The following is a 12,607-nucleotide window of genomic DNA, read 5'->3' on the forward strand; positions in this document are numbered from 1 at the left end:
CAATCACACAACATCAGATTTAGCATCCTTGGTCCTACGTGACAACTTCCAGTCTTCCTGGTCTACGATGGTACAAGCAAAGCTGAGACACCTGGGATTTTCCCCAGAGGCTCTTCTGGCTATGGATAGAAATCAGGTATGTCGAGTTTCCTGCTCCGCAGGTACACCAATGCCACTATTGAATATTCTCAAGTGGTTGATAATAGGCATCCATGCAGTTTTCTGGGAGGTGGCTGTGTGCTTCTCTTTCAGCAACAACGGAAACAAAACAGAAGACAATATAAATGGACTGCAACCCACAGAAGCTCACAGTGGCTTTGTGTGTTGCTTCTGCTTTTGTTGATCCAGCTTACTTGTTTTTAATTCTTGGAAAAATCAGTTTTCTTTCCTAGGTATGACTCAAGTCTTCAGACTGCCCTGACAGAAAGCACATTTTATGGTTCAAGGTTGCAACTCTGTACCGGAGAAAGCTGAGGGCCGATTTGGCCGGACACCCGCAGGATGGGATGGGAGATGGCCCTCTGCCGTCAGGAGAGAGGAACCAAGAAAAGCGCCTTGGGAATCTCTGCCAAACCACCAGGCTGGGTCGGTGCTTGGTTTGGCCAGGGTTTTGTCGGTGAAAAAGAGCAGAACTTTCAGCTGGCACCAGGTAGCGCAAGGCAGGAAGGTCCTCAGGACAAAACTTCGACGTTTGCAATCCACCACAACGTACACAGAATATTCCTACATACACCTGCACACGGAGGTGCCCACTGGTTGAAATCCAGAGGATTCCCCTCCCGATGATTCTACAGGAGAAGGAGAAGGGGACGGGGGGGGATGGGGGCTTGTTTCCCAGCCAGCCGAAGGAGAGTCTACCTTCTCCCCAGTTTTAGATCTCCTCCTTTGTTTGCTTGCTTGTTTTCCACCCTCGTCCAGACTAAGCCCTTAGTTTACTAAAAGGGATACAGTATTTGCACAGCTAGTATGCTTAGTTGTACTGACTCCGGATCCAGCCTCTTAAAAGACCATGAATGTCCATGGCTGCTCTGTGGATAGGCTCACCATAACAGAGGCATGATGTGTGGGTTCTTTATATCAAGCGTGCCTTCTGACCCAGTCCATGTTCTGGCACAGTCGGGCGGCACCGGGTGCAGCTGCATCAGTGCCTCAAGCAGGAAAGAGTCTTGGGACTCCCAGGCAAAAAAAAAGTAATTATGTTAAGATATGGTTATCGTCGGAATTGAATTCGCCCATTCCTGTCCATTTTAGTTCACTGACACCCAGGATGTTAATGTTTATTCTTGCCATCTCCTGTTTGACCACATCCAGCCTTCCAAGGTTCATAGATCTTACATTCCAGGTTCCTATGCAGTATTTTTCTTTGCAGCATCAGACTTTCCTTTCACTTCCAGGCACACCCACAACTGAGCATCCCTTCGGCTTTGGCCCAACCACTTCATTAGCTCTGGAGTTACTTGTACAGTGGGGTCTTGACTTGAGAACTTAATCCGTATTGGAAGGCGGTTCTCAAGTCAAAAAGTTCTCAGGTCAAATCTGCATTTCCCATAGGAATGCATTGAAAACCATTTGATCCGTATCTGCTCTTTTCCGTCCATAGAAACTAATGGGAAGCTGCTATTCCGCCTTCAACCACTAGAGGGAGATATTTTGTTTCTTTTTTTTTTCTTAGGTCAAGAAAGGTTCAGGGAAGGCAGGGAAAATACAGTCCAGGCAGGACAGTACCAGGCAGTCCGAAGACTGTCTCCCAATCCACTCTCTAAACGCTGGGAGGAGTGAGGAAGCAGACAGGCACCCTTTTCACTGGCCGACAGTTAACTGAAAGTTCACATTTTGCACTTTCCCTGCCTCCCACGTGGTTTTTTTTCAGTTCTTAACTCAAATCTAAGTATGTAAGTCAAGTCAATATTTTCCTATGAGAGCGGTTCTTAAGTCAAAATGTTCTTAACTCAAGCCGTTCTTAAGTCAAGACCCCACTGTAGTTGTCCTCTGCTCTTCCTCAATAGCATGTTGGATGCCTTCCAATTTGAGGGGCCCATCTTCCAGCGTCATATCTTTTAGCCTTTTGTTTCTGTTCATGGGGTTTTATTGGCAAAGATACTGGAGTGGCTTGCCAGTTCCCGCTCCAGGTGGATTGCATTTAGTCAGAAATCTCCACTATGACCTGTCCGTCTTGGGTGTCCCTGCACGGCATAGCCCATAGCTTCTCTGAGTTACTCAAGCCCCTTCGCCACGACAAGGCAGCAATCCATGAAGGGTGCTGGAGGAGGCTCTTGAAAGTCCCCTGGACGGCAAGGAGAACAAACCTATCCATTCTAAAGGAAATCAACCCTGAGTGCTGAAACTCCAATACTTTGGCCATCTCATGAGAAGAGAAGACTCCCTGGAAAAGACCCTGATGTTGGGAAAGAGTGAAGGCAAGAGGAGAGAAGGGGACGACAGAGGACGAGATGGTTGGGCAGGGTCATCGAAGTGACCAGCATGAATTTGACCCAACTCTGGGAGGCCGTGGAAGACAGGAGGGCCTGGTGTGCTCTGGTCCATGGGGGGTCACGAAGAGTTGGACACGACTAAACAATGTTAAGATAAAATCAGTACAGTATGTTCACAATGTTCTTTTTGTGTTTGACAAGCAAAAACACATTTCAGCTTTAAGGATCTTTATTTGTTCAACTGGCGCAGCCAGTATCCCATGATTATCAGCCACATGGAAAGACTCGGAGAAGGGTAACATTTTGCAGAATTGGATTTAGAAGCCTAGAAGGGAAGAAGGAAGGAAGCGGCTCAGCTGTGCCAAGGGGAAGTCGATCCCGGAACCTCCTGACAGCGTTCCTTTCTGGGGCAGATGCCCAACTTCCAAACCTGCAGAGGAAGGTAATGGAGAGGTTGAGAAGATGTCTCCAAGGGATGTTGCCGCTGGACTAGAAGCCTCTCTCAAGTCCCCTGGATCTGATCCATCCTGGCAACACTGCAGAGGAGGGGGGGCTGTTGGAAGCTTTTCTCCACCCCCCCTCCATTCCCTTCCCCATACGCCAGGGCCTCCCAAGTATCGGGGGGGGGGGGCAGAACCATGACTGTTGCTCTTGACTAATCCACGAGGAGCCTCCCAGAGCCCAGCCCGGCTTGGGAATCTGGGAATGCCAGGCCGGGCAGGAATGGAGATAATGCTTATCTCCAGCTTATTGTGGTCAATATTTGCACATGGCTGTATGGGGAGAACAGGGACCCTGGCCCTGGCATGCCATCTCTCCCCCCCAGCCCCTGGACCAGGTTCTTATCAACCTGACACCACCATCCTCCCCGTGCCGTTTACTCCCATAACAGCGATGCGGAATGTGCCCGGAAGCATAACTTTAGCAGAGCTTGGCACTCTCTGTCTTCCTTTGGAATACAACTCCCCGAATCCCGATAGCTAAGTTGGCTGGCGGATGTGGGGAGATGTAGTCTAAAAAAAGAAACCCTCATTGCCCCAATTCTGCTAATTAGGGACCCTGTATCCATGGTGGGCAGGTGCGTCTGTCTTTTAAATGCCGTGGAAGAGAAGGAGACGTCCTTCTTCCGCCACCCTCCGCAGTTCTGTTCCCAGCTCCTCTGGACATCCCCAGGAGGCTTTTGTCTAACTGCACGTCATCATCCCCGATCAGTGGGCTCCCCTTCGCCCCCGTTGGAGCCATCGGTGCACCCCAGGAATTGCGATCCAGGCTTTTCTGGCACCCCTTCTGTGACTCTGCTCTTGCTCTCTTGCCTTCTCTGCTCAGGCCCCGGGACGGATGCCTGCCAACAGGTCCCTCTGAAAGCATAACTTCCAGCCCCCAGTGTGAGGTACCAAGCACGGGGGGGGGGGGGGGAATCTGGAAGGCAGCAAGGGCACTGATCCAGCCTCAATGGGTAACAGATGTGAAGGAGGAATCCCTCCCTCGCATCCCCCCCCAAAAAAGAAGCAATTGTGTCAAGCCACAGGATGAAGGTAAAAACCCAAATCCTTAGCTAGGCCATTCATTTCTTGGGGTTTACTGTATATTGAGAAAACATGCAAGCTTTCGAGTCCTCTGGAACACTTCATCAGGTTGGACAGTTGGAAAGGGCCAAAATTCAAGGGAAGATGTGAATGTTCACCAGGTATTTAACACCACGGGGTCCCAAAGGCACTTTCTCCAGGTCTTTCCACCATTGGGACAAGTTTTAAGAAGAACCCCAGATCTGCCATACTTTGTGAAGGTGGAGGGGATCGCCATAAAGGCATTCCCCCCCTTGCGGATTTGGGGAGTTTGATCTGAAGGAGTTTGGTCCCTTTTAAGCTCCCTCGCCTTCAGCGATCATGGCTGTCCAGTCACAAGATCTGCTCCAAACCTCTGGCGTTCCTTCTCCCTGATGCTGTTCAGGTCAAAATGGGTACTGCTGGTCCTCAGTCTTCCTAGAGGTCTCTTCTAGATCCGGGTTCTGCAGGAGGAAAGGAGCAAGAAGAGCGCAATGTCATCGGGTGACTTTGCAGCGAGGAGCCAAAGAAACCTGGCGTGGCACGGGTGGCGTTTAAACTTGGAAACTCAGATTAAATCTGGATAGCTGCAGAGGCCACCTTCAGAAACAAATACCCCGCAGGGAAGATCCTGCCCTTCGTGCCTTCATTCAGATGCATCTCTGTTAAAAACGGGGAGCTAACATGGACCAAAAGGTGAACCACTGCTTGCTGGTTAAGAATGGCCCCTTTGAAGAGAAGGCAGCATGGTTTCAAAGTAAATTGAACTGGGGGGGGGAGGATAGAACCCAGTTCCTTGGTTTTAGCAACCCTTGGCTGTGCCGCGTGCTGACTGGCTTCCACTCGTGGCAATAAGAAACTCATGTCCTTCCCCATCTGGCTGTGCTAAGCTCTGGTGGGCAGGCCTTGTGGGTGGCTTTCTCTACATCCAGGAATTATCCTTTGCCAGCCTGTTTAATTTCTGAAATATTACCACTCCCAGTTTGCAGGGCAAAAGTCTTTATGTTTAGCTTTATTGTCAGTTTGACAGTCCAGCGAGGGCCTCTGCACACCCTTTAAGTTGTTCCAGAGTTTGGTATCTTGGGTTAAATCCCTTTAGCCACACAGCAGAATTGCAGGGATTCACGGAGCAAAATTAGGATCACGTGCCCCGCAGTAGTCCGCCTGTTTTCTCACCAACTGGTACTTATAGTCTCGATAACTCACTCCAAGACATTGGCAGGAGAACAAATACGTTTCATCTACTTACAGATCAACAGACCAGATTAAACAGCAAACTGACAAACATGACTGTTTGCTTCAAATAGCCAGGCTTAAAGAAATGAGGTGTGCTGCAGCTGTCCCTCCAACCCGCCATCAAGGAGATCCCAAGCCTGGCCATTCCCAGGCACTGCCAAAATAAACAGTGCTGGGAAATTAGAGGAGCAAACACAGAGAGAGAGACACACACACATACACACCCCATGGAGCAGCCCCTAATGAAAAAAAAGACACCTGGTTTTAATAAGCCAGTCTTCCCAGCGAGTTTGTCACTCCAGGGCCATCGGCCTGAAGCCCCCCCCCTTGCTTCCCCCAAACCCTCCCCTTCCCCACACCCGCTTCGGGACATACCTTATGTATTAATCCCCAAAACCGCTCAAAGAGAGGCTGGTCGTATGTCATGCCCGGTTCCCTCCTGACCTCTTCATCCTGTTGCAGAGAGGGTGGCCGTGAGCGAGCAGATCCCAAGGTACCCAAGGATTTCGGCTGAGGACCAGGCCCCCCCCCACAAATGTCTGAGTCCTCCCAAGAAAGGGTTGGCCATGAAGCTGATCGGGGAGAAACCTCTTGGGGTTGCCGGGTCTCCCCGGTGCCGGTGCGAGGCAAGAAATGCTCCCCCCCCGATCGCCTGCCACTTGTCAGTGAGGAGACCGGTCTCAGGGGCAAGAGAGACTTTTTGCCTGCAAAGTGGCTTTAAAGCCTGGGGACCCCACAGCCAGATGCCGGTTTGGCCCGGAAATCTTGGGGAACGGGAAGCTGCCCAACGTAGGAGCCACCCCGTGCCCGTGCCATCGAAGAGCCAGGCAGGTTGCCACGGAATATGGGCCAGCATGTGGGCTTTCCGTTGGCCTTGCATCTCAGTGGGGTGAAAGGGGGATCCCCGTGTGGGGCGCTTCCCACCCGGCTCGGCAACCACAGCTCCTAAGGATGCTTCGGGGACCGGCTTCTCCTAGGAAGGTGGGCGAAATACTCCCTGGCAGGATGAGGCCCTGGAGGAGGAGGGCCAATCCAGGGGCTCCGGGGCTTCTCACAGGATTTTTCCTCTCCCAACCTGGACTGTCGTCCCACGTTGTAACTTACCAGGAGGATGGAACCGAAAGTCGGCTCAGGCTTAGGGTGGCTCTCGTGATGGTCCTGAAGGGATTAAGACAGAAAGAGTAAGGTCAGGCAGCTGTGCCCAAGCGGCGTGGGAACTGAAACTCAAGCGGGGTGGGAATTACACCACCGAGAAGGGGGGTTCTTTACCACCAGTGGTTCTTAACCTTTGTTACTCAGATGCTTTTGAACTGCAACTCCCAGAAACCCCAGTCAGGACAGCTGGTGGTGAACGCTTCTGGGAGTTGCAGTCCAAAACTCCTGAGTAACCCAAGGTTAAGAACCAGTGGATTAGATCATGAGAAGAATTCAAACCATCAGCAAGCTCTCGTGTCCACTTCATCAGGCTATGCACCCGTCCGTTGCAGATTGCCATTTTTCCCAGCTAGGGAGGGCCAAGGGAAAGGGAAAGCCTTAGGGCTCCGGTTTGCCTTTTGGCTCCCAGTTTGAGGGAAGGAAGGGCTCTTCCCTATAAAAGGGGCCTGCCCCACCTGCCGTCCTCAGGGAAGGGGGCAGGATGAGCAGAGGGCGTGCTGGCCACTTCTCTGAGGGAGGGGTGAGCCTCTCTATCCCCGTGCAGATGTGGGGGGGGAGCAAGGATAAAGTTGTTCAGTGCAGGGTGGCTGGCCTTCCGCTTCCCTGTGTCCAAAGTGGTGGCCTTCTGAGCCATGTCTTGCACGGCCCTGGTGGCTGCTGGTGGGAAAGGATGAGTCCCAAGGATGAGACCTGTGGTCAGCTTGCACATACTGAAGGGACAGTGTGCACACAAGCACTACATGGAACGCGCAGGAAGAGCACACCTTTGATCAGATCACACGGAATGCAGTTTGGAAGGATAAAACACAGCCAGCTGTAGACACACTGTATATGGACACGTTTTTTTCTTCCCTCAAAGAGTCTCTGTAAAAGGAGTAAGGCTGGGGGGGGGGGCGTTATCTCGCTTTCCAGTCTAGATCGGAGAAGCGAACAGACACAGCACAGCGGGGTTTTGACTCTTTTCCTCCAGGCGAATACCAGGACCCATCTTATGCAAATCGAACTCCCAGAACCTGGGCACTCCCACTGGACAAAACCTTTTCCTTTTATAAACATTATTTCCTATCACCTTGGAAGTCTCCTTTTCACCGAACCTTGTAATCTCTTTTGCAAAATAATACAGTAAATTTCTTTCCCATCAGAACAAACCAACAATGTAACCAGGCGCTTCTGTAATTGCTGTCTATAGACACACACATCCTTTTGACTCATGCTATTGTAAAATTTTCTCCCTTCTGTGATTCCCGCTCTGATAAAGTTTGAAATCCTTTGTAACCCCATACCTTCTGCCAATTGGTCATGAACCACCCATTTCTCCATTTCTCCTCGCCTTCCTTGTTATAAAAGTCCTGGTTTTCCTCTGCATGACACGGTGTGTTCTTGCCTACACTTGGAGGCCTGACTTTTGTCTGCATTTCTTATTTAGCTAAATAAAACAGCAACCATTTAAACTCTCTCTCGTGTCAAAGTTCTTGGTGTTAAAACATTGACATGCTATTGCAGGAGGCTAGCTCCTGGTTTCAACATTACCATTGACGAGATGATGGAAAAACGGCTGGGCCTCCAGGAGACTGCGGCTCTCTTTTCACGCTGTGCATGAAGAGAGAAAGAGAGAGAGAGAGTATAAGTGGGGCAGGGCGGTCTCAGCAGTAGTGCTTCTCATCAACCCCCCCCCACACACACACAAACACACACACCCCCGGTGTTGAAATGGGACACGTTAGTGGGGAGAGAGCTCCAGAGGACTGCCAGCCCTTGAACGAGGGGGGGCAGAGGTGGATTTTCTCCAGAGGACCCGCTTGCAGGAAGAGGAGCAGCCCGTGAGCGACAGGCGGGCACCTTCCCTTTGGGATGCCCAAGGCCCCAGGACGGAGGGCGGTGGCAGCGACGCAGGAAGGCAATCCAGGTCAGAAGTAACAAATTACAAGTTACATACTTAGCTGTAACTAGTTACTTGCTGGCAATGGATGTGTAACAAAATTACTTTTCAAAATTAATGGGGCAAACAGTTGCTAAGCAGCCCCCTTGTTGGTGTACGTTTAGAACCAAGGCAGCTCTGTTTACCCACGCTAGCATACAGTATTAGGCCAAAAGCAAAAGAATAATAACAAATAAAGAAGACAAGATAGATATGACATTGCACCTTCGAGAACGTGTGTGTGTGTGTGTGTGTATAAATTTTATATATATAAAATTTTAAAATCAACATATAATGCTCTATTTATTCTATTTCTATATGTAATGTTCTGCTTATTTTGAATTGCCCGGGTGGATCGACGCAGTGTCCTCGAAGGGGCAATTATATCACCAGCCACCCCTAGAGAGACCATCCCATCAAGGAGCTGCTTTTCTGCCTGGGATGAAGCCGAGATGAAGAAGCAGCTTTTTCCTTTAAATTAGCATCCCAAACTCTGGATGCCGATGGATGCTCAGATGTGGCTAAGCTAAGGATAGGCCTGGATTAGGGTCAGAAAAAGGTTGGGATCTTGGGCCCCTGTCTTGGGAGAAAGCTGAGTGTGTCAATAAAATAGAATAAAATAAAATAGGGCAGGGTTCCTGAGCCTTTGTGAGTGGCTTAGAAGAGGACATTTCAGTGGAGGCAGCTTTTCATGCAGACTCCACCTCTTGAAATGTCCTCCACTGAGGGCCCAGGAGACCCTTCCTCTTTTTCACTGGGCCACCCACAGAGGCCACATCCCTTGGGCCTCCAGCGGCTGCGGACAAGCCCCCGGGGAGAGAAGCTCAGCCCCGTTTTTTCATCAAGGCCTTGTGCTCGGCAGGATCCTCCGGCCACACCGGCATAAAAACTGCTTGATTTACAGGAAGCCCCCTGCCCTGCCCCGGGCGGGCGGGCAGCTCCACTGTTCTTGGGTGTGCACATGCTTTGGGAGAGACGGGGTGGATGCGAAGGCCTTCGCTGAAGGAACAACGGGGGGAGGGGGGAGGGCTGCCTGCCTGCTGGTCTTATGGTGGCCGTGAGCGAGCAGATCCCAGGGTACCCAAGGATTTTGGCTAAGGACCAGGCCTCCCCACGAATGTCTGAGTCCTTCCAAGAAAGGGTCGGCCATGAAGCTGATCTGGGAGAAACCTCTCTTGGGGTTGCTGGGTCTCCCCGGTGCCGGCGCAAGAACTGCTCCCCCCCCCCCGATCGCCTGCCACTTGTCAGTGCGGAGACCGGTCTCAGGGGCAAGAGAGACTTTTTGCCTGCAAAGTGGCTTTAAAGCCTGGGGACCCCACAGCCAGACGCCGGTTTGGCCCGGAAATCTTGGGGAACGGGAAGCTGCCCAACGTAGGAGCCACCCCGTGCCCGTGCCATCGAAGAGCGAGGCATGTTGCCACGGAATATGGGCCAGCATGTGGGCTTTCCGTTGGCCTTGCATCTCAGTGGGGTGAAAGGGGGATCCCCGTGTGGGGCGCTTCCCACCCGGCTCGGCAACCACAGCTCCTAAGGATGCTTTGGGGACCGGCTTCTCCTAGGAAGGTGGGCGAAATGCTCCCTGGCCGGATGAGGCCCTGGAGGAGGAGGGCCAATCCGGGGGCTCCGGGGCTTCTCACAGGATTTTCCTCTCCCAGCCGGGACTGTCGTCCCACGTTGTAACTTACCCAGCGGATGGGACTGGAACTCGGCATAGGCCTCGGGCCGCTCTCGTAATCGTCCTGAAGGGATTAAGACACAAAGAGCAAAGTCAGGCAGCTGTGCCCAAGTGGTGTGGGAACTGAAACTCAAGCTGGGTGGGAATTACACCACCGAGAAGGGAGGTCAACGAAGATGTTGTTTTGCCTTTGTGGGGCTCCTTTTGCCATACAGACACAGGCGTGGGCCATGCCTTGATGAGATCATGAGAAGAATTCAAACCATCAGCAAGCTCTCGTGTCCACTTCATCAGGCTATGCACCCGTCCGTTGCAGTTTGCCATTTTTCCCAGCTAGGGAGGGCCAAGGGAAAGGGAAAGCCTTAGGGCTCCGTTTTGCCTTTTGCCTCCCAGTTTGAGGGAAGGAAGGGCTCTTCCCTATAAAAGGGGCCTGCCCCACCTGCCGTCCTCAGGGAAGGGGGCAGGATGAGCAGAGGGCGTGCTGGCCACTTCTCTGAGGGAGGGGTGAGCCTCTCTATCCCAGTGCAGATGTGGGGGGGGCAAGGATAAAGTTGTTCAGTGCAGGGTGGCTGGCCTTCCGCTTCCCTGTGTCCAAAGTGGTGGCCTTCTGAGCCACATTTCGCACGGCCCTGGTGGCTGCTGGTGGGAAAGGATGAGTCCCAAGGATGAGACCTGTGGTCAGCTTGCACATACTGAAGGGACTGTGTACACACAAGCACTACATGGAACGCGCAGGAAGAGCACACCTTTGATCAGATCACACGGAATGCAGTTTGGAAGGATAAAACACAGCCAGCTGTAGACACACTGTATATGGACACGTTTTTTTCTTCCCTCAAAGAGTCTCTGTAAAAGGAGTAAGGCTGGCCAGGTTTTCCTTTGTTGGGGGGGGGGCGTTATCTCGCTTTCCAGTCTAGATTGGAGAAGCGAACAGACACAGCACAGTGGGGTTTTGACTCTTTTCCTCCAGGCGAATACCAGGACCCATCTTATGCAAATCGAACTCCCGGAACCTGGGGAGCGAGACCATCCCATCAAGGAGCCGCTTTTCTGCCTGGGATGAAGCCGAGATGAAGAAGCAGGTTCTTCCTTTAAATTAGCATCCCAAACTCTGGATGCCGATGGATGCTCAGATGTGGCTAAGCTAAGGATAGGCCTGGATTAGGGTCAGAAAAAGCTTGGGATCTTGGGCCCCTGTCTTGGGAGAAAGCTGAGTGTGTCAATAAAATAAAAGAAAAGAAAATAGGACAGGGTTCCTGAGCTTAGGCGGGCAATTCCACTGTTCTTGGGTGTGCGCATGCTTTGGGAGCGATGGGGTGGATGCGAAGGCCTTCGCCGAAGGAACAACGGGGTGGGCTGCCTGTCTGAGTAGAAGGCCCCACCTCTAGAGTCAGGGACCCCCAGCCTCAGGAGAACGTCAGCCCACCCCAGCTGGCCTTCAGCCCTCTTCTTAAACACCTCTTTCAACAGGGCAAAGCTCACCTCCCGTGTAGCCGAAGCAGGAGCCACAAGCACCAAGAGGGCAGCCACGACCAGCCAGAGGTTCTTCATGGTGAGCAGTCTCAGCACCCGCCTGACTCTGTCCTCGGAACCAGCAACCGGAGGAGGTTATTTTAAAATGGAGGCGAGCCCCTCCCTCTGACCCGGCTTGTCCCCTTTCTGGAAACTGACCGGTGCCGGGAAAGGCCCGATCAATGGGTCACAGGGTCCACCAGTGCATGATTGTTGGGCAATCCTTCGCCGAGGGCCAAATGTCTCTCCCGTCTCAGGACCGCCTGCCTGCATGGCGCTGGCGCCCCACCTTTCGGGACCCACGCGGGGCTGCACCCATCATGTCTTCTGGGCCTGCTCTGTCTTGCTGCCCTCCAAGCAAAAGGTCCGCCTGCAGGGATTAGAAAATAATTCCCTTTGGATAATTCCCTTGCCTCATCCCTGTGTCCTCGTGCCCATCAAAATGACGCCTGCTTTGAACCAACAGGGACACATGACAATAAAGGGCTGCCTGTAAAAGAATGTCCTCCTTATAGAACCACAGACCTGGCCGGGCGCTTGTGGATGCATAAACGCCGGCACAGGGCCACTGTCAGGACAGAAAGATGCTTCAGTAGTATATATCCAATGTACAGGATAGACACGACTTTGAAATTCATTTTCTTGTGGCTGCATCCTGGTGGTCTCCTGGCACAGTGGCTAAACGGCGGTCCTGCCGCCAAATGTCTGCTCACGGCCAAGGTTCAATCCGAGGAATCCATGTGGAGGTGGACTCAGGCTTCCATCCTTCCGAGGCTGGCAAATTGAGTATCCCGTTTGCTGGGGCAGGCAGGGGCGTGGCGGCAGATGTGTATCCTGCATACCTAAATTGTAAACAACTCTGAGAGTACTTTAAGCACTTTGAGGTGGTTTATAAGCAACACACTTTTTTGGGGGGGGGGGCTTTTCGGTCTTTATTCTTGAAGGAGACTAGTGTGTAACAGCATCGTCTGGATCTACACAAACCCGTCATCAGCTCCTTCATCACCTCTGGCCTGTCTACAGCTTCAGTTTCTCTGAGGGCGGCTCTGGATTCAGGATTTTGTCAGTCTTTTTCCCACTGCGGAGACAATGCCTGGCTGATCCCAGGACTAACTTGTCCACACGGTGGTTTTGT

General features: G+C 52.0%; 1 protein-coding gene across 2 annotated transcripts; it reads right to left on the reverse strand.

The window, feature by feature from the left end:
* Positions 1-2,643: 2,643 nt before the first annotated feature.
* LOC144583769 (uncharacterized) lies at positions 2,644-11,601 on the reverse strand. Of its 2 annotated transcripts, XM_078378463.1 has the most exons (7): positions 11,443-11,601; positions 9,971-10,024; positions 7,898-7,957; positions 6,317-6,370; positions 5,588-5,665; positions 4,351-4,440; positions 2,644-2,862 (listed from the first exon to the last, which is right to left on the reverse strand). In XM_078378463.1, the coding sequence occupies exons 1-6, from the start codon at positions 11,509-11,511 to the stop codon at positions 4,384-4,386; spliced, it is 372 nt and encodes a 123-aa protein (XP_078234589.1). In that variant the 5' UTR covers positions 11,512-11,601; the 3' UTR covers positions 2,644-2,862; positions 4,351-4,383. The 2 variants fall into 2 exon arrangements, with proteins under 2 accessions (XP_078234589.1, XP_078234590.1); XM_078378464.1 differs by lacking the exon at positions 9,971-10,024 and having other exon boundaries at positions 11,443-11,584.
* Between the last annotated feature and the right edge of the window lie 1,006 nt (positions 11,602-12,607).

Source organism: Pogona vitticeps, chromosome 6 (assembly GCF_051106095.1).
Source record: "Pogona vitticeps strain Pit_001003342236 chromosome 6, PviZW2.1, whole genome shotgun sequence".
Classification (NCBI taxonomy): Eukaryota; Metazoa; Chordata; class Lepidosauria; order Squamata; family Agamidae; genus Pogona; species Pogona vitticeps.